General features: G+C 37.4%; 1 protein-coding gene across 1 annotated transcript in view; it reads right to left on the bottom strand.

Annotated features, from left to right (window-relative positions):
* LOC306855713 (protein Shroom1-like) overlaps nucleotides 1-21,007 on the bottom strand; it is a 28,411-nt gene extending 7,404 nt beyond the window's left edge. Inside the window, exons 1-4 of the mRNA XM_079394536.1 lie at nucleotides 20,903-21,007; nucleotides 2,081-4,557; nucleotides 1,900-1,952; nucleotides 288-725 (exon numbers count right to left, since the gene is read on the bottom strand). Of these exons, the coding sequence (XP_079250662.1) occupies nucleotides 288-725; nucleotides 1,900-1,952; nucleotides 2,081-4,510 (2,921 nt within the window). The 5' untranslated portion in view covers nucleotides 4,511-4,557; nucleotides 20,903-21,007. The remainder of the gene's footprint in view (nucleotides 1-287; nucleotides 726-1,899; nucleotides 1,953-2,080; nucleotides 4,558-20,902) is intronic.
* Nucleotides 21,008-21,594: the final 587 nt, after the last annotated feature.

Genomic DNA, 21,594 nt, shown 5'->3' with positions numbered 1-21,594 from the left:
CCTTGAAACTTTAATACCCAATATTAATTCCTAACCCAGAAAAGATGTAACGGTGTGAAGCATGGACAAAGATAAAGTAATTCAGGATTTTGTTTTAGAATGATCCAGAGTTCACCATTTTAGATTAAAAACAATAATATAAAACTAGATTAAGTAGCAGAAACATGTGAGTGACTCACCGAAATGTAAAACTAAAACACCTAACCAAGAATGATCAAAAGTAACAGAACTTACAGACTTTCCTTAGCAAGCACCGCTAACAAATTCAACAATGGGTTCAGATATACCTGACTTCCTGCCTGGAGTGACTGGGCATCGACAGAGCCATGTCTTCTTTATTTTTTCGTCCATTGTGTGAAGCTGTATGGTTTTCATCATCATAGGAGGACACATGCTTTACGAAATGGGTTAAGAGCGGGTTGTCAGGGCCCGCTTGAGAGATATCCGTGTGTTCTCCAGAGCTGGGAATCCTCCTTTGTGTGCGTCTTCCTTCAGCAAGAAATGACATAGTTCTCCGGTCTGTACCAGGCATGACCTGCCTGCCTTGAACTTGGTCAAGCTGCTCTGAACTTTTGCTGAGAACTTCAGGTCTTGTGACCCTGGATACACCAAGCTCTTCCATAGATTTCCCTCTTGAAGCTCTGACTTGTACGTGCCGCTCATCAGGGACAGATGCTGTATGACTGTGATGGACTACTGTATCTTCCTCTACTTTTCTTTGAACACTGAAAAATAATTCATGGGTATTTGTTCAGTAAAACGAAGAACTAAAATTGTATATCTTTAATTAAGCTTGATAATATTCAATTTGTGGTAATAATAAATAGAGATGCACTGATACTAAATTTCTCAGCCGATACGGATTCTGATTATTCATAATGAAATCTGCTGATGCAGATACAGATTGGTTTTCTTAAGGAAAAAATATCCTTTCCTAACTAATGCTGTAAAATATACAGGGAACCCTCTCATTTGGTACATTACTATAATATTAGAGGTTATAATTAACAAAAGAACCCAAACTATTATATTTAAACTTCTATTTCTTTCAGTTATAATAATCACTCAAAACTGAAATGTTTGTATTCAACACAATTGCACATAAGGTAGTTTTTGAAGAAACTTTAAGATTTACTCAAACATACATATATAATAAACAGTAAATAAGCTCTTTCTAGTGATTATGTAGCTAAATAACTATGAAAACCGGATAACTTTCCTGAGGTAAATGCAAAGTGACGTATTGATCACATTCTATTGACGTCTTTTCGCAGTTTAAACACTTGTATTTTTACACATACCTTCTGATGTTCATTCATGTTTATTTCCCACTATAAAATGTAGCATATTTGAGCTGATGCTTGATCTGTCATGCCACATTTAAGATCATCAATACAGCATTTATTGTTTGAATTTGTGATAAAAATGTACATTATTTGAGAGCTGAGACTTTGTTTCTTATCAGAAGTAAAAAAGCACAAAAGCTCTTTGCGATAAATGGAGGGGAGGCACATTACAAATAGTGTTTGATGAAAGCAAAAAATGTGGACCTGGCAACCTTGAACTACAGGTGATTAATGGGGTCAAATTGTACCTGCGTTAACAGCCTAATTTTTTAATGAAATTGCATTAATGCATTATTACTGCACTAACTTCAAATGTCTCTTGTGTAGAATATAGGGCTGTCGAAGTCTGAAACGTTTTTTGCACCCTTTTGATTGACAGGATATAATTTGGCTCTGATTTATCGGCTGTTTTTAAACGATCGGCCAATAATTGCTTTAATCAGCCGATACTGATTATTAGCTCATACATCCGTGCATCCCTAAAAATAAATGCAGGACAGAGATCTAACTTAGATCGCTATCCTACTCAGCAATAAGAGCAATAATGTATCACCTTGAAATAGCCTTATTATGAATGGCTGAGAACTCGTTTGGATGTTTCCGAACCTATAGAAAAAAAGAAACAATGATGCAAATACAGCAATATGAAAATCTACATGTTAGTCCTGGATTTTATTAATTTCACTGGAAATTCAAGTAAAACTGCAATTCTGTTGAACATTTTTGTAAAATACCTGGAAAGCATGGGGAGTCGAGGTGCTTCGGGTCCGAAAGAACTTGGGTTGTTCAGGCTGGTCCAGGAGACTCTCCACAGAGGCCGACTTCCCTGCTGTAGAGGACTCCTCTCTCCAGCTGGACTGCCTTGAGTGCTTAGCAGTGATGAACTGGGAGTATTTAACAGAACTTGACACGGAGTCGAGAATCTGACCTGTGGAGAGAGGCCTGTCGAGCTTCTTGGAGTCTGAAAGGCCAGAATTATGTCTGGAGCTCTCTGCAGTTGAATTCCTGTGGCTGGGTACTTGTGGAACTGGGCGCTGGGGCTCAGCGACTTTTTGTCCTGTTTTACGTTCCATGTATGCCACTAAGGCTTTATGCTGAAGGTGCTTCAGAGTTGATTTCGAGAAATTGGAGGCAGACAGAGCACGTCCCCGTGTTTCAAACATCTTCCGTCTAGCAGCCACTAAACCGTGATCACCCTCTGAGAGAAGACCTTCTGCTTCATTGCAAAGAGAGTGGCAGGACATATGAGCCGGTTCATCTGCCAGCTGGTGTAGCTTCTCAGGCTCAGAGTGAGAGAGCTTCTTCTGATCTGCCGTCAAACGCTTCCTACTCCCTACTCGAGGCACTTGCGGTTGAGCAATATTCTGTGGCTTCTCTGGTTCTTTTTCAATTGCCTTCTCAATCTCCTGACCAAGGTCCTTCCTGTACTCTTTGGTATTGTGTAGTTGTGGCACGGGAGTTGTCTCCAAGTTGGGCAGCATATCTTGTAATGAAGGACCAGAAGGTTCGAGAGAAAGCTTTTTGTCTGTCTGCTGCTTGAGCCTGTGGGGCTGAGAAAGCTGCAAATCTCTCCTTTTAAAAGAAGTCTCCCTCAAAACCTTGGATTGGGCATCTTTCAGTTTCTCCTTATAATACTTCTTGTAGGAGTCGTCTAACGTACTGCATGGGTAGAAGAATTCATTCGGCTGTTTTTCTTTAGACATTTCACTCTGCCGATATTCGCTGCTGGAAGAGTCTTGCTCATCATTTCCAGATTTCGGTTTATCTTTGACGCAGTCTGGATTCTTGACCTCTATACCACAGTCATTATTGTTTTTGAACTTGTCTGTATATAATGCCCTGTTTGCTCCTGTGAGGTGATATAACAGTGGGGTAGCCTCCTTGCTGATCTTGCCACTTGGGATATCCAGTTGGGGCGGTCTCAAAGCTCTTGTCATCGGTTCCTCTTTCTTGAGGTGACTGGTATGGTCTTGCTTAATTTGAGCAGGGGCCATCGTTATACCAACTGAATTGTCCTCTGGACCACAATAGAAGATAGGGTGGCTGGTGGAGTGATGCCTGCCAGTTTCTCTACTCATGACCCTCTGATCCTCCACACCTTCAGAAGTCTGCTCTGACTTGAAAGGTGAATAAAGTGCCTTGTCATTAGGATGCTCCACAATTTTATTCTGAATGCTGAATTTGTGTTCCTCTTGGAAAAACAGTCTACCACTCGGACCATCAGGACAGCTCTGCCTTCTACGCTGTGCTTTATAAGACCATTCACTGGAGGTTTCCACACTTGCACCGTCACCAACACCTTGCACGCTGGGCTCAGATGACTTGAAGACACCAGTAACAAAATAAAACTGTCCTTTGTGCTGAATACTCCCACTGATCATGTGCTGCGGCATATTGTAGGAACTCACAAAACAATGGTGCTCAGAAACAGGTCCACCATAAGCTGAATGCGACCTCTTCCGTTGGGTTTCGGATTGGCTGCTCCAAGACTGCTGCAAGTGCTCTGGTTGACAGGTTTGTGGGGGGAATCTATTTAACAGTCCTGTAGACTTCGGTGGATCAAGCATCTTGTCTTCCTGGTCTTGCTTGAGGAGATCTTTAAGCTGTGAAAATGTGCGACCATAGACCGGCTCAGCCTGGACACCACAGATCTCTGAATTACTTGTCTGCTGCAAAGTAGAAAGGTCAGCAAGTTGTCCTTCTGGACTCTGACGTGCCCTTGAGTTTTCAAGGTTCCTGGTTGTTACAAAACTGTTCAGACGGGCAGGAGGTGGTGGTGGTGTTAATGGATGCGTATGAATTGGTGGATCTTCGATGTCAGAGAAGCCACCGCTGCTCCAGTGATGCTCTTGTGCAATGGTTTCCATGGAACGGTAAAGGTGGTCCATGCCCTTGGAATTCGAATCAAGAACGGTTGGGCTGTATTTACCTTTGTAGTGCAAGTTTTGCGACTGGAGTTCATCCAGTAGAAAAGGAGAAGGGTAATCAGGGACTGTAGAACCACCGGAGAATGAGCTATAGGCTGAGTCGCCTTTGCTGTGGTGATAGTTATACTGATCAATACTACTACTGGACTTGGCCGGGGAAAGTCGACTGACCGGAAGACTCAGAGGGTGTAGGTCAAGGTTACTCATCCTCTCAAAGTGGAAATGATAGGAATCCATTTGGACTATAAAGTGGAATTGTGGACCAATCTGGAATCTGGCGTTACCTGAGAGAAACAAACAAACAAACAATTGTAAAACTGTAATTTTTCTTTTGGGGGGGGGGGGATGTCCTATTGTCATCTTGCGAAAATGACGTCATTTGGAGCTGGAGTCTACGCAGTATTGATTCATTTGGAGCCAGAGTCTGCGCACTAGTGATAGTGATGTGAAGCCTCGGTATTAAAGTCTCAAACTCCAGCAAAACCAATCACAAGTTCACAATCATGACACCACATCCCATTTTTATAGCATCAAATAACTAACTAAAAGCAAACATACTAGAAAAACGAACTTTAACATGCATCAACTTGATAAGAACCACTAAAAATGACCGAAACCATCTTTGGGAAAAATTAAGTGTTATCTGATTTTTTTAGTTTGGCTCATGTCACGTCCCATGGAGAGGGCGGGGTTTATGACCTATACTGCACCCAGCCACCAGATGGTGATCAATATGTTTTGGCTTCACTTATCAGGACGTGTGTGGCTCACTAGCCATGTCCTAACCAGACATGACATGACAAGATTCCAACAACAATCAATCTGTCTGTCCACACTAGATGCGATACGACTACACGACAAAATCAAATTTCACAACCAATCAGAAGCTTGTGTGGGCGGGCACTGCACTCCCTACGGAATGGATAAGTTTATAATCTTATTCAAAAATAATTAAACCTTTTAAGCATTATTAAATGTACATACTAAGTGACTGATACCGTATTATGATGGAATAGGCCTACATATTTCGCAATGAGTTCACAGTTTTAACGTACGTTTAATTTATTTTCAGGATCTGAGGTACTGTTTTGTTGCTTTCAGTATGGCTATAAAGGGCACACAAAATGACAATCAGACTCACATTAGACACCGTTAACCTTAAATAAAACAAGTACCTGTGATTATCATTGTCATAGTTTGTATGCTGGGTAATACTTTAGAATAGGGAACACGTATTCACTATTAACTATGACTTTTCCCTCAAATTCCTAATTTGCTGCTTATTAATAGTTAGTAAGGTTAGTTGTTAAGTTTAGGTATTGGGTAGGATTAGAGATGTAGAATAAGGTCATGTAGAATAATTAATTACTTCTAATAATAATTAATTACTACTAATAAATGGCTAATGGAAGATGGCGCCGCTGATGGCAGCCTTCGTGGCGTCGTCCGCAGTTGATTTTATGTTTTTGTTAGTTTGTCCTGTCTTTAGTCATATCCCCGAAATCAGTTTCACCAGAGACGAATTGCTGGACATTCGGAAGTACACACCACCCGATTTTTCACCGGTTTTCATCTATTCGGATGTTTTGCTGGACATTGTAGTCGGCGGAGCAGCGGTACCGTTCAGACATTTCAGGAAGCGCAGACGGGGGAAGCGAGCCTGCGCGCTCGCGCTCAGAGAGTGTGGATTCCAGACAGCACTGCCTAGCATCCATCTAGCAAATCTCCGCTCTCTACCCAACAAAACGGACAAACTCCTCCTGCTTTCCCGGTTAAACAAGGATTTTTCAAACTCTGCTGCTCTGCGTTTCACGGAAACCTGGCTAAACGGCGCCATTCCAGACAGCGCGCTTTATCTTCCGAACTTCCAGCTGATCAGAGCAGATCGCGACGCAGAATCAACGGGGAAAATCGAATGGCGGCGGGATGTGCTTTTACATCAATGAGAGGTGGTGTACAGATCTAGAAACTCTCTTCATCAACTGCAAGCCGTTCTATTCGCTGCGGGAGTTCTGTTCGTTCATTCTCGTGAGTGTCTACATTCCACAGCAAGCGCAGATGACACCACACTGATTCAGGATGGTGACGAGTCAGCTTACACACAGGAGGTTAAGGAGCTGGCTGTCTGGTGCAGTCTTAACAACCTGGAGCTCAACACGCTCAAAACTGTGGAGATGATCGTGGACTTCAGGAGAAACCCCCCTGCTCTCCCCCCACTCACCATCATGAACAGCACTGTAACAACAGTGGAGTCAATCAGGTTCCTGGACACCACCATCTCTCAGGACCTGAAGTGGGACATTCACATAGACTCCATTGTAAAAAAGGCCCGACAGAGGTTGTACTTCCTTCGCCAGCTGAGGAAGTTCAACCTGCCACAGGAGCTGCTGAAACAATTCTACTCTGTCATCATTGAATCCATCCTCTGCACTTCAATAACTGTCTGGTTCAGCTCAGCTATACCAAATCTGACCTCAGAAGACTACGGAGGGTAGTCCGGTCTGCTGAGTGAATCATTGGTACAACCCTCCCCACTCTCCAAGAACTGTACTCATCCAGAGTGAGCAAAAGGGCTGGTAAAATCACTCTGGACCCCTCACATCCAGCACACTCCCTCTTTGAACTGTTACCGTCTGGCCGACGCTACAGAGCTCTGTGCACCAGAACGACCAGACACAGGAACAGTTTCTTCCCTCAGTCAATACACCTCATGAACACTCAACAATTATGGTAGACACACTATTTATGCACTTATGAACTTATTTATCTAACACACATAGTTAGACTACATTTCAATTGCACATAATATACCTGTACAAACAAACTGTTACACTGTCTACTGTTATATACCTGTACATACAATTGTCAATTTGTATATTGTTATTCCTTATTTATTTGTTATTTTTATTATCTGTTTTTTGTTTGGTTGCTGTCATTCTGTTGCACTGCGATAGCTCTGTCATGAAAACAAATTCCTTGTATGAGTAAACATACCTGGCAATAAAGCTCATTCTGATTCGGATTCTAGTTTTCTAGTAATATGCATGCTAATAAGCAACTAGTTAAGAGACCCTAAAATAAAGTGTTACCGTATATTGTTGTTCCAGCCGTGACATCACAGAAAATATAAATTGTTTCTAAAATAGAATCCCCCGTCACGTATGTCGTGACTGGTTAGGAGAGAAACTCTGATTAACGTGGAAAAGATACCTTTTATCACATGTCATGGTGTCACATTGCATAAGGAAAGCTGCGATTTCAATGTGAATGCACAACTTACTCTATTCACACTACTATACTACAAAATGCCATAAAACAGTGCTCAAGTACACCAACTGGGACGCACATATGATCTCTCTATGAGAGATGTGTGTCAATTACAATTTCCTCCCCTGAAAGAATGTGTTTGAACTCCATTCAAGTGTAGTGCTTGGTACAATGCAGTACTCTAAAAGTCCCCAAAGATAATTACGAAGATACGAATTCTTTTAATTCCAAGTGCTTTCCTTGAGCCCTATTTACCAGCTCACTATCAGGATGACTTAACCTAGTAAGTTCTTTAAAGGAAGCTTGAAAGCTTGTATGACGGAACATTTGCTTTTTTTTATTAAATAACGAGGAAACTGATGAGACCGATTGGTAAAGTGTGTAACAAAGTCCAGAATGTAAAAAATGCTTAAACTGCATATTTTTAGACATACTATAGACAAAGGAGCATGTAATTAGATATTACAAAACTTTTTTTTCTTTTTTAAAGAAAAAAAGATATAAAATAATGAACAGCGGCACGGTGATCAATGATGACATCCTTAATGAGAGTCCTGAGGAACAGGTGGTTGGATGGGGGACTGATTGAAAATGTCTGGAATGCAATTTTAACCAGGCTGAAACATTATGGCAGTAATCATGCGAGAACTCTTAGATGGATTATGTACTTTACAGAAATTCAATGAATGCCAGCTTTATAAAAGATTCCACCTTAAATTTATATATGCAAGTCTTTAATCTATTCAAACGGTAGGCATTACTTTTATATATACTATTCAACATTTGAAGTGGATCAAAACCTTTCAAAGTTGTCCTAAAACCTAAAAGCGTTCTTGTCTTAGGACAAATTTGATGAACGTTTTTGATCCACTTCAAATGTTGACTACTGTACTATAACATAACTGAATGCTAATTTTGAACCCCGGTGATCACCAGACAACACTCGTAGTAAGCAATATTTAAATCAGTATTGAACTTTAAATATGCTCCAAGATTAAGCAAATAAACTCTATGGTGTTCAAAACTGAGAGCAAACACTGATTTTTGATTGACAATGAGAGCATTATGCCCTAATTACATATTGCAGTATATAAACATGGATGTTTGTGTGCAGGAAATGCTGCATAATGTTCTGGGCATGAGTACAGAGAAACATTCAAGTGGAAGGAAGGGCAATGCAAGCTAGTGACGATGTGGACAAGAGCTAGAGGAAACTACAGAGGTTCCATTTCTGGGACAAACGTTTTTTTGATCACCATTCAGTATAAATGTATAAAGCATGCTAGGCTGCATCAGCAGCATACTTCTCTGCTATCAAAAGATGTATACTACTTTATGCTAACTGCAGTGAGAAATGACACCAGGCTTCTCAGAGTAAGAGTTCAGAAAATCCAAGACTTCAAGACTACAAAAAAAAGTAGTCAAAGTCTTTAAACTTCTCTGCAGGCATATCCTGGAAAACATTCTCCTGTGGAGTTCACTTTGATTGGCTGTTTGGTCAGCGGAGAAAATCTCTCCTCAGACAAACGCCGGCAGGATGGGCCTCCCTGCCTGTGACGTCCACCCTGCAAGCGCACAATGGGTGCAGCAGAGGGAATATTTCACCGCTGATAATGGTGTCTGAGGAGTGAAAAAAAAGGCCTTGCATTCCCGGCCAGCTTCAGAATAAAGAGGGCCCCGGTGACATTTATTCCCAGAGTCCTCTGCACGGAGAGAGCTGCCAAGCAGGAGGTTTTCAGCACAGACCCTCTCAGAGATGGGCCGACCCTCCCCTCGAGTACTGTAAAGGCTTCATCATCCAGCCCATTAGTCCATTCAAAATCATTTGAGCTGGTAGAACAAGAAGAACTTCTGTAGAGCTGTTGTTGTAGGAAATGATAGTGTTACCAAAGGAAAAATCGCCATGGTTTCTCCTAGACAATTTTTTTTTTTTTTAAGTAATCTTACAGTTTGGAAGCCCTTTTCGGCAACTAAATAAATGAAAGTTGAAATAAAAAGAATAAAAAAAGGGCCCTAAGAAATCCGTTTTATTTTTTCCATATTCTTTTTTTTTTTCCCTGTTAAAATTTTTCTGGATTCTTTTTTTTTTCTTCCCGTTTTAATTTTTCTAGAATCTGTTTTAATGGTTAAATTAAATTTTATTCATCAAAAAGCATGTCTAATTAACTGATATCATGAAACTTATATTATATATTAAACAGCAATTTATTTAAGTTGGATGGATTATTTAAGTTTAACAAAAATGACATTTTAAATATGAAATATTTACATATGAAACAAACTCTAATTCTAATTAAATAAATTTTTTGACCAAAATATTTTTACCAAATATTAATAAATCAAAAGCATTTCTAATTAATTGATTTTTAGAAAATTATAATTTATTATCGTTTTATTTATTCATTTCAATAAATTGTGTGTACTTAAATTTTTCTGCTAAATATACCTTTAAAAATAATGTTTTAATAATAAATGTATTATTCGTAGTAGTACTATCATTACATTAAACAATATTTCTGTCACGGTTTCTTCAAGTTAAACCAAACTTTTATTTTGAAGGGTTTCTGTTTGTATATTTACGTTTATGCATTTAGCAGATGCTTTTATCCAAAGGGACTTACAGTGCATTTGTTTGTTCTTTATCAGTATGTGTGTTCCCTGGGAGCCCATGGCCTTTTGTGCTGCTAACGCAATGCTCCACCACTGAACCACAGAAACACACATGATATGACGTTTGATGCTTTTTCTCAGAATAAACAGTAAAATGCTCATGAAGTGACTCAGAGCAGTTCTAGAGATCATGTTTATGTGTTCATGTACTCATATATTGAGGCGGCAGAGACTGAAGCATGCTTCAGTATACAGCAATTTCACTTATGACTGGATTCTGCGATTCCTTCCCTGTTTTCCGCATCGCAGAAATCATCGGGCCCTAAAAAAAGGTAATTGCACATTTTTATCTCACATTTCTGACTTTTTTCTTTCAACTGCGAGTTATAAAATCAGAATTGTGTGATATAAACTCATAACTGGACTTTATATCTCACAATTATGAGAAAAGTCATCAGAATTTCGAGATATCTGACTTTTGTGAGTTTATACTCCAGTACGAAATTAAACACATAAGACTCTTCCATAGCCATACTATCTTAAGAAAATCGGTTCAACAAGTGCACAACTATCTAGCTGACAAGACCAAACAGTTAAACAACCTAACACCTCTGTTGATCACGTTCATGCCTAATGTCTTTTCTTCATTGTGAGGAATCCCCCGCAGGTGCACAGCACTGCTGTAATTGCTTCTGCCACTCCCACCTGACAGTTGAACTTCTGAATTCACAAAAGCCTGAGCACACAAAGGTGAGCTATTCTTAACCTTACTCAGACTCAAAGTATGTTATCCATCATCACCTGTTCTCATAAACAGATCTCTGGACAAAACAAGATACTTGCAGTTGTTGACATGCGATTAACGAAGAAAAAGCCAATTATTTCATAATTACATTCATAAATAATGTAAATTAAAAGAAAACAAACATTGTAAACGTGTATTTCAGATCCCTTCACTCTCCAACAAATCCTTTAAATTTAATGGTTCAGAACAAATATAAACAAAACATAAAATATTGCATTCATTATATAATAAATGTCCTTTAGACTCCAAGCAAGCTTCAGATGATAAAAAATACAGTATGTTTGATAAAAATATATTTTAAGATTTTTGTTTTGTATTTGTTACTGTGGATACTGCTATTTGTTATTGACCTAAATAAAGCAATAAACCAGCAGTAAGGTGAGAATCACATACAAGAAGTTAATATCAGATCACCAGTCTGTAGAGTAAAGCATGTAGAACTAGATCTGAACCTGGCTGATGAAGAAAAAACCCTCAAACTTCATCTTTTGTTCTTTTTGTTTAAAGGTCAAATTAGGCTGCTATATTTATAGTCTATGATAATATCATAATTGTTGTTTTCATGATATACGAGCTGAAATCATCAAGTATGTCACTCACTTTGCAAAAAAACAAACAAAAACCCATCTTGAGAGTTAAAAGCATTTACTGTGATGATGACTAGAAGTTATGAAAGCAAAAAATATCCCTGTATGGTTTTTTATATTTATATGAAATTAAATAGTTAAGTAATATTACACAAGAATATTAGTTTTCCTTAATATTAGCACGATCACTGTATATTTTTATACAACAGTATAATTGAGAAGTTATTATTGAGTGAGTTACATTTTAAACAATATTGTGTGTTGGGTTTTTTTTTGCCAATGAAAATAGTTCCAAACAACGCTGGAGCAGGACATTTGCAGTGCTTTGTTCCTGAATGAATCTGTTTTTGAACAATTTGAGAGTGAGTGATTCACTTATACATTCATAAAGACAGCCATTTGCTTCATTTCTTTACAAATCAGGTGCTTTAAATTAAAGTTTGAATGATTCAATGAATCACTCATTATTCACTCACTTACCGCCACCTACTGGCAGATTTAGTGTCATATTTATACATGATGGGCCTAAACCAGCCAAGGTACCGGCATAAAAACACACTCACACAATATTCTTATAGACACCCCCCACCAAAAAATATTGAGATATCATGTTGTTTTGTCAGTATTGCACACCACTAGGTCAAACTGAAATGTTTAGTGAATGTTTTACCATGTCTTATCCACTCTACAAAATTATTAATAATTACCCAGATTACTGACATTTTAATTTCCTGTGAATCAGTATTTTTAGTATCAGTACATTTAGCTGTTGTTAGATTTTAGAAGTAAAATAGGTTGTGAATATCGTGACTTTCATATTCAGATCTACGTCATGATAACATTTCCGACCCGGTCTTGTCTGGGATTATGTTCCTTGCTTCTGACCCAGACTTTTAATGCAGTTAACAAGCAAAGGTATAAAGCAAGATCAATGCAAATTATGAAAATACTTGCAGTAGCATTCGTTAAAACCTATGGCAATGCCCTTTTGAAACGTGACTAACTAAAAGAATTAACACTTTTTTTCTTCTTCCAAGAACATGCTTATATGCATTTGAAGAATGGATGGATTTGAATTCAGAAAAATCCAGGAACCTAATTTATAAAAGACCTAAACGCTACAAAGTAAAATGCAGTAACTATACCAACACTGAACAATTCAAAATAATGTGCATTTTCTGAATCTGAGCATAACTGAACCAAACCCATCCGTTAGCATCATAGTCTTAGAGATGCAATTTCAGTCATTTTGACCAAACAAGGCTTTTTGATTCATAAAAAGAATACATTTTTGATATACATTCAAAATATTTTGATAAGAATATAAATGTAGTCATGCTAGCATATTTCCCGGTTTCTGCCCATATGCATGCTTTCAACTCATTAACATAATCAGTTAATATTTTTCTACATTAAATGTTAAATTCACTCACTTAGTCCATATACAGATTTGAAAGGTACTATAACTAGTTATAAAATGTTCATTCGACACAGTCCTCAGCCAGCACTTCTCAATATTTAAAGATTTTGAAAGACTTGTTTCCCTGCTGAAAAAAGGTTCTCGCTGTTGTTTATTAAGTGTCCCGGGCAACAGAATAACACATTGAAGTCATAATCAATTTAAAACTATTCGAACACACAGATTCTCCAGAGAAGCAGAAATACACAAAAGATTGTCAGATGGCAAATCAGTATTTTAAAGTGGGGCTTAGTGAAGGGTCAATTAAAAAATGCCTTGTACAGTTTCTGCCTTCAGAAATTTGCATTAGTATAAAATGTGACGGTCCTGAAAGTCACTACTTTTGAAGAAACAATGAGGTCAAGCAAACAGAACCAAGTAAAGCCAAGTCAAATGCAATCTCACACACACACACACACACACACACACACACGAAAACAATAACTCAAATGTAATAAGACGGAATCTTATAAATCTATATAAATCTTTGCATTGCATTTAAAAATGCAATTGTTCATTGTTTATGTTAATGCATTAACTAACAGGTAACTAATGCTTGATTTAAAAAGGTATTAGACTGTAAATGCTGGAATAAACAGCATCTGTGTGACAATATGTAGAGTATTAGGCCTTTTTAGATTTAAAGTTGCATCATTTCATATTTTTAAACTGATGTCACTGGCATATTTTATAAGAACACAATTCTATTTGAAATATTACCACCCTGTTGAACATCTCCAGAAAAACAGTTTTACAGATGCAAATGAAAACCATGAAAGGGTAAGAACTAGGCTAAACTTTAACCAGGGAAATGTTTGTGCCAAATTACGACATTCTTAACATCGCCTCGCTAAGGTAACAGGGCAAGGTGAACAAGTGTAACAAAAGACCGCAAGCAGACGTGCTGAACCGGCGGGGAGGAAACGGCCCACTTTGAGATTTGACACTTTATGTTGCCCTTCCTAAAGTCTGTAGTGACCATCCTTTATAGCAAGAACACAACAGAATAAAAGTAGTGGGATCTTACTCGAACCAGTTTCTTTATTGTCAGCCATGATAAGGATACTGTGAGGAATAATGGTGCGCCCTGATACTGTTCTCTCATTACCAAAAAACTCACAATTAGAAGCCATGAGAATACAGGAAACAGCAGGTAAATGAAGGGAAAGGTACAAAGGGTGTCAGGATGAGAAAAGGGCCATGAACCTTGACGCAATCTTTTCTCGAGGTGTTCCAGTGATGTCACAAAGGGTCTTTCTTCCCTGTCACCGATAGTTGCTCTAGATACGATAAAATTGAGCTTGGTTTCCTTGTATTCCTGGAACTGGAACACAAATACATTTTACAGTTTCTACACGCTTGCGCTTGAGTCACGGCTGAAAATCATGCATTTTGCACCCATAACATTACTATGGGTTTATTTTCTGTATGCTATGATGACTTGCAATGCTAACATTTTAATGAACTAAATAACTTGGAAATAATTGAAATATATGTCAAATAACAAAACTGAATAGAAATCCCAAAATCAAATAAATAAATATTAGAAATCTCTTCATATAAACAAACTAAGGCTTGAAGTCAACCACTGCATTTTAATTACGTTCCAAACAAAGAAGCTGCATATATGTAGCATGAGCAGTTTTTGATTTAAATTCGATTGCATAATTTCTAAATCTGAAGCAAAAATAGAATGGTCTGACTTTAGCTTTGTGCAATTAAACAGACGGGCTGAATGAGACACAAATTCACTCTCTTATGGAACAGAAACGAATACAGCAAAACTGCCCCTGTATGGGTTTGTGTTTTATATTTCTATATGATATGCCAGTAGTTTAGCAATACCACATGAGCAAGACTTTTGTTTTTTCCAGATATCTGCATGATTTCACAGCTCAATAAACTAGATGTTACTAGTGTTTTGGACACAATATTGTCAGTTTTGCTTAGTTTGGCAAATTATATAGATTGAAACAAGATTTCCTGGAAAGTATTTCAAGATCTCTAAAAGACAAAAATCTGCCAGGTGCACTTTTCTCCTTTTGCAACTCCGTTGGAAAATAAGCTGGAAAACAGATAAGTAATCCAACCTGGGCAATGGAAATTGCTGAAATTCTCACATTACATTCTCTGAGAGGCCAAGTCAGGTAGAGATGCTATCAGGTGACACTCACCTGTCAATCAAACTCAGCACAGTAACAAACTAATCAGCTGACCACATCTACAAAACAAATCTATGGAGATCAGGTGCATTTTTCATAGTGCAACTTTATAGCCAGATCCTTCTTTTTCTGGCTTGAAGGCTTTATTAATTAGATTTATTAATTAGATCAGCCCTAAAACACAAAAACTAAAATAATTGATCCCATGATGATCCCCTTCAAGATGATGAACTTTACAAAATCTGTCAAGAAATGTCAGGTTTTTCTCAAAATCAAAAGACAGAAATAAACTATAGTTTTTGCATCAGGGTATATTATAAAATTAAAACTACTAGCCAAGCTAATATTTCTCATTTTAGTTTAACTTGGTGTACTAAAATAACTAAAACTGGCATAAAAATTCATGAAAAACTATATATAGTTGACGTACCAGTGTCCTATGGTGTGACGAAAGAAAAAAAAAGAAAAAAAGAAATATACATAACCTCTAACATTGAAGATAAACCTCTCTCATGCTATTTGTAACTTTAAGAATGAAGATACATTTTTCTCATGTTATTTATATGGTAATATTTATTTTTCTACATTTTTGCTGTCACACCATAGGACAGTCCAACTTTTATTTTTTCAAATATTTTCACCTTGTGCAACAAAAAAATTTAAAAATTAAATTAAAATTAATAAATAATCCAGTTTCTAGCCTAATAAGGTGATTTTTAAAGTATTTTTTGTAATAATTAATTCAAAACATTCTATCAAAGTAATAATAAATGTAACATGAATGTAAAGAATTAAAAAAAAAAGAATATCCAGTAGTTATTTAATAACACATTATGCCAACTAAAAATATGACATATATATATATATATATATATACACACACATACACACGTATATATATTTATTTCTTGCTATCTTGTAATACTATAAATTTTTAAGTCTATTTTTAAGCTAGTAGCTAAAAGTATTTACATAAACTCCTGGATAATTTAATGTACACCGTTATGAATCTGTAGCCGTTTCTGTTCAGACTGTAAAGCAAAATAAATAAAATAAAATACAAATTCTGGAAGTGAAGTGACATCTAAAAATGTTAAAAGAAGAAAATGGGCAAATCAGAAGAATTTTTGGGATGTGAAGGAATTAAAGGGAACTCTTGGATAAATATATTTATAAAAAACTAAAATCACAAAAATCACTGGATTTTAGTTTTTGTGCTTAGAAAAATGACAATATTAACACAGTACAAGTGTGTGTTTTTTAGGGACAAAAATCTGCACCCGTTCTGCCGAAGGACTCAAAAAGATCTCATCAATAAAGATGCACTTGAAACTACAGCTAATTTCTCTGCGTAGGATGCTTGACGCTCAACACAAAGGCCTTCAAGGTAAAAATAAGATAATAGCTGCTATTAAAATTCTAATATGGAAGGAATGTGACAAATGTGTTCGATCCCTGCACTTCTGCTAATTGCAGCAATGACAAAGAGCAGCCATTACAGTGAGAGAGAGAGAGCTGGAATAAAACATTCAACTCCAGCCACAGTTCAGCGCTTGTGGACTTTGCTACCTGGCATTAGTTCAGAGGTGCATGACTATAGAGAGGGAAGAAAGATAAAAATGAGGACAGTGGAGAAGTGGAGGAGGCATGCGGTGTTGCTGCTCTCTTCTCTGGTAAATCAGACATCTTGGTGTTTGAAATATGCCTGAAATGCACAGTAATTACAGGATAAATGCCAAGCCTATACCACATATCAGCATTCTGAATAGCTCTGTTATGAGCTAAAATGACACTGGTTTTAAGAAAGGCACATCAGCGGCATGATGCAACAAAGTGGAGGAAACTCCTAGAAACCAAACCTCGAACCGACAGTGAACACAGCTTGCAGTGTGGTTGATAAATTGCAATGTTATGAAATATTGAACTTTTAATTTAGTTATAATTAGATTCACCCCCAAATGCACGCCAAGCCAGAGTTTGGTTTACTGCCGTTAGAAAGTGGTGCAACTTTTGCTGGACAACCAGAGTGGCTTTTTCAGTAGATTATCCATAATGGGTGCATTCTAATGTCAGACGTCTCAATGTCCTACACTGGGCTTTTTTTCATGCTCCATCACTCAGAGACGCTGAAGCAATCAGTCACATTCTCCAGGAATTCCTCTGAGGTTGAGCCGTTTGGATCATGCTGCTTCCTCCTCTTCGTGAGCTACACTAGTTCATGTAGACAGCTCTCTCATTTAATGAATTACAAGAGGGTCTCATGATCATGAGTGCTAGAAGAATGAAGGGACATGAAATGGCGAGATATTTAGGTGCATTAAGCACTAGGCAAACACTACTTTTGCCACTTTCTCACTTCATATGTCAAGTACATTACCAATATTTTTCCTGAACATGGAAGGTCCCCATTCATTCAGAACTAGGTTTTCATTCATTCAGTCTTTTTCTTCACATTTTAATCACCCGACTGAACTGACAGTGTGTATGGAAATAAAATAATGACAAACGTATTAATAAAATAAAGAGAAATGCTTATTGAAAAATGCACATACGTGACCCTGGACCACAAATCCAGTCATAAGAGTCAACTTTTTCAAAATTGAGATTTATACATCATCTGAAAGTTGAATAAATAAGCTTTCCATTGATGGTTTGTTAGGATCGGACAATATTTGTCTGAGATGCAACTATTTGAAAATCTGGAATCTGAGGGTGCAAAAAAATCTAAATATTGAGAAAATCATCTTTAAAGTTGTTCAAATGAAGTTCTTAGCAATGCATATTACTAATCAAAAATGAAGTTCTGATATATTTACAGTAGTAAATTTACAAAATATCTTCATGGAACATAATCTTTACTTAATATCCTAATGATTTTTTGGCATAAAAGAAAAATGGATAATTTTGACCCATACAATGTGTTGTTGGTTATTGCTACAAATATACCTCAGCGACTTCAGACTGCTTTTACTTTACTTACTTTTGTCATTTAGCAGACGCTTTTGTCCAAAGCGACTTACAAATAAGAAAAAAAGTAACTAAAACTAAAAGTTACAACTCTATAAATACTATATACCCACATATTTATACATACTTTTAATGCAGTGCATTTTTTTCAGTTAGAGCAACTCAACATGCTTTTTGTTTCAGATACATTTGTCATTATTTTAATTCCATAACTGTTTGTATATAACATAGAATACAGTGGAAGTCAATGGCTACCAGCAACTGGTTTTGGTTTCAAACATTGTTCAAAATTACTTCTTTTGAAGAAAGAAACTGCTAAATGGTTCTTCTATGGCATCGTGAAGCACCTTTATTTTTAAGAGTGTATATGAAAACACAGGTGATAATCATTGGTTACTACAGAACCAAATCAGAAATAAACCGAAATAGAGAGGAGAAACCGGGACGACTGGAATCAGAACAGAGTATCAAAATAAAAGTCAACAGAATGGAACGTAATCCAAACAGAAACAACCTGAGGGTGAGTAGTGATGACAAACTGTTCATTTTTGGGTGAACTGTTCCTTTAAGGTGTGGTCAGATCTACTGCTGCTTGGTGAAATTGAGTCATTTCAAGAGGAAAACACTGTTTGGGTGTTTCACGTGAGGGCAAAAAACGTTGAGAAAGATTTCTCTCACTGAATTTGCGTGCTGACCAATATATAAAAAAAAAAATACATAGAATTACAGTGAAGCAGACACTCAAGATATAGGCCTATGTAACTGAAACTAAACAAGCCAAACACAAGTAATCGCCCAGAACACCCTTATAATCAAAAGCACTCCGAACACTTAGCAATGCACCATCTACAACTCCTACCAAAAAAACCTCTCCAGCATCATCCTGGTGGTGTTTGCATGGCCAAGTGTATCTAATGCTTCTCTCTGAATATGTACAAACCCAGTTTAATTTGCTTCCAAGCGCAGGCTCCCTAGTTCCCTGATGTAAGAGCTATCTGAAAAACCTGCCAGACACGTGTGCTCGAGCCGAGACGGTTCTTCAGTCCTGTTCCTCCAGCAAATATATCTTATTCTGCCACAATCTGCACAACGTTAAACAGTTTGTTCACTGATAAGAAGAGATTCCAAGAAACATCCAGTGTTTTTTTCCAAAAACAATATTTTGGCATCATCATGCACATCATGTTGTTCTAAACCTGTATGAAACAGAAAAAGGAAAAAAACTAACAAAAAAACAAAAAAAAAATTAAAAATTTTCCCTTTTCATGTAGATCTCATATTAAACATTTATTTTTTTTAAAGTTTTTATTTAAATTTTTTCTTATAAATTTGGTGCACAATCATAGTTCGCCATTCATTTCCATTATATAGAAAAGACTGGCTGACAAAACCTTTAATATTTCTTCTTTTGTGCTCCACACTCATACAAATTAAGTTTCATTTTGAAATGATCTATTCATTTAACTAGAGTTGACAAGATTAGACGGCAGTCTAAACGAACGAGTACATCTGGCCACACTACTAACTGTTTCACAATATTTATTACAACAAAAGCTCAGGTGACTTTGCACCGGATCCGTTTACCTTCCTGCCGGACTAACATCTGCCCATAAAGGCATTTTTAATGCGTGTAACTGAGCCATATGGCAGATTCCATGTGACTGTGTCAACATCTAAAAAAACATGAACACTTGTTACATTTGTTTTTAAATGATTACTATTTTTACTCAGAACATCAACGTCAAAAACTGCAGTTCACGAATCACGATGCATTTAATAGAAAACAAGTTTGTGACAGTGAGCCTGGATAAACCAGTTTGCATTGAACTGAATGTTAATGTAACACTCAAACAATAAATGGATTGCCTCCATGCAAAAGGACATTGCTGAATGTTAGATAGTGTGCAAATGATTATTGCAATCCTCGTCAATAGACATTCCTTTAGTGATATTTTACAGCATGCAAGCATAATTGCACCTGTAACAGATACAGGTGTTTTTAACGACAATGCAAGCAAGGGAAGCGTATTTGTTGCTGCTAAAGAGCAGTAAAACTTGCTCATGCATTCTCTGAATCTGGAAGGTGTGTTTACCTCAAGAGTGAGACGAGGCTGCATTGGGTGTTGCAGGTTTTTCAGAAGGTAGGTGCAAATGCATTTGTGTTAATATGTGTCTAGCATGCAATTCTACTCCTAAACCCAGCAAAGCCTGCTACAGAGAACACGGCGACAGTGTCTGGTTTCCTGGGAACAAGCCACAGCAAAGCTGTCACATTTTCACCCCTCTAAATTCATCTTGCATTTTACCAGGTTTACTGAATAATTCAGCTAAAGTGGACTGTGACCCATGTGATAGAAACAAAACAGAGTGGTGCAACATATCTGTTATGAACAGACCCTGTGCCAAAATACATTGCAATCCTCTTATCTCTCTTTCTACCCAATTATTACAAACACCTGCTGAAAAAATGGACTTAAATGGTTGAAATGAGTGTTTTTTCCCCCTTAGAGTATGAGAAAGTAGATGGTCAGAATCTGTTCTGCGTGATTACCTCCTCTTTCTCTGGTCTTCTGTACAAAAAACCTATTGTGTAGCAGCCTTACACTTAGCCCATACATCTGAGTGAACATCCATTATACAGTTGCTTTTAAAGTAAAAGCATTCCACATAATAGCTGTCCACACAGAGACATCATTCATTATCCACCTGTTGACCGAAACTATCGTATTTACAAAAAGCATTTTAAAACAAACTCCACCTGGAGCTGCTTACCTGCACGCTTCTGTCAGGATGCGACTCATAACAGCAGCTATAAACTGAGTGTTATAAACTTATGAAGCATAACTCCGTGTGTCTCGAGGCAAAGTGAACCTCTGTGTCCAGAGCTAATCAGCGAGCGGGGGGCGGGGCCGTGAAGGGGCGGGGTCATACTGGGGCGGGGCGAGTACCGGAAAAACTTATTGAGCTGTCAATCACTGGCCTTCATATTTGTTCATGTAAATGTTAATGCTGCATAACTGTACACATGGAATATGAATAGTAAACCTAGAGTTAAAGTAATAGTGAACCCAAAAATCATTAAACTTGTGTGTTTCTTTCTTCCGTTGAACACAAAAGAAGATACACTACATTGCTAAAAAAAAGTATTCACTCATCACCAAACACCAATGACTTGTATAGGGGTTCAGTCATTATAGACACGTCCAAAACTGTTGGAAATACAGTTTTTAAATACGTGAATTATGCTTCCATCTTTGTTGCCACAGTTTTGTTAGTGCCTTCTGTTATAAAGAAGGAGGTGCCAATACTTTTGTCCATATAGTGTCATTGGTGTTTGTTGATGAGTTTTTGGCTCAAGGTCTGCATTTAAAGTCACACCAGAGGTTTCTGCAGACCAGTTAAGTTCTTCCACACTGACTCAATCAATCATGTCTTTCTGAACCTTGTCTTATACACAGAGACAC

Source organism: Barbus barbus (genome assembly GCF_936440315.1).
Source record: "Barbus barbus genome assembly, chromosome: 36".
NCBI lineage: Eukaryota > Metazoa > Chordata > Actinopteri > Cypriniformes > Cyprinidae > Barbus > Barbus barbus.
This window is presented reverse-complemented; position numbering and strand designations above follow the sequence as displayed.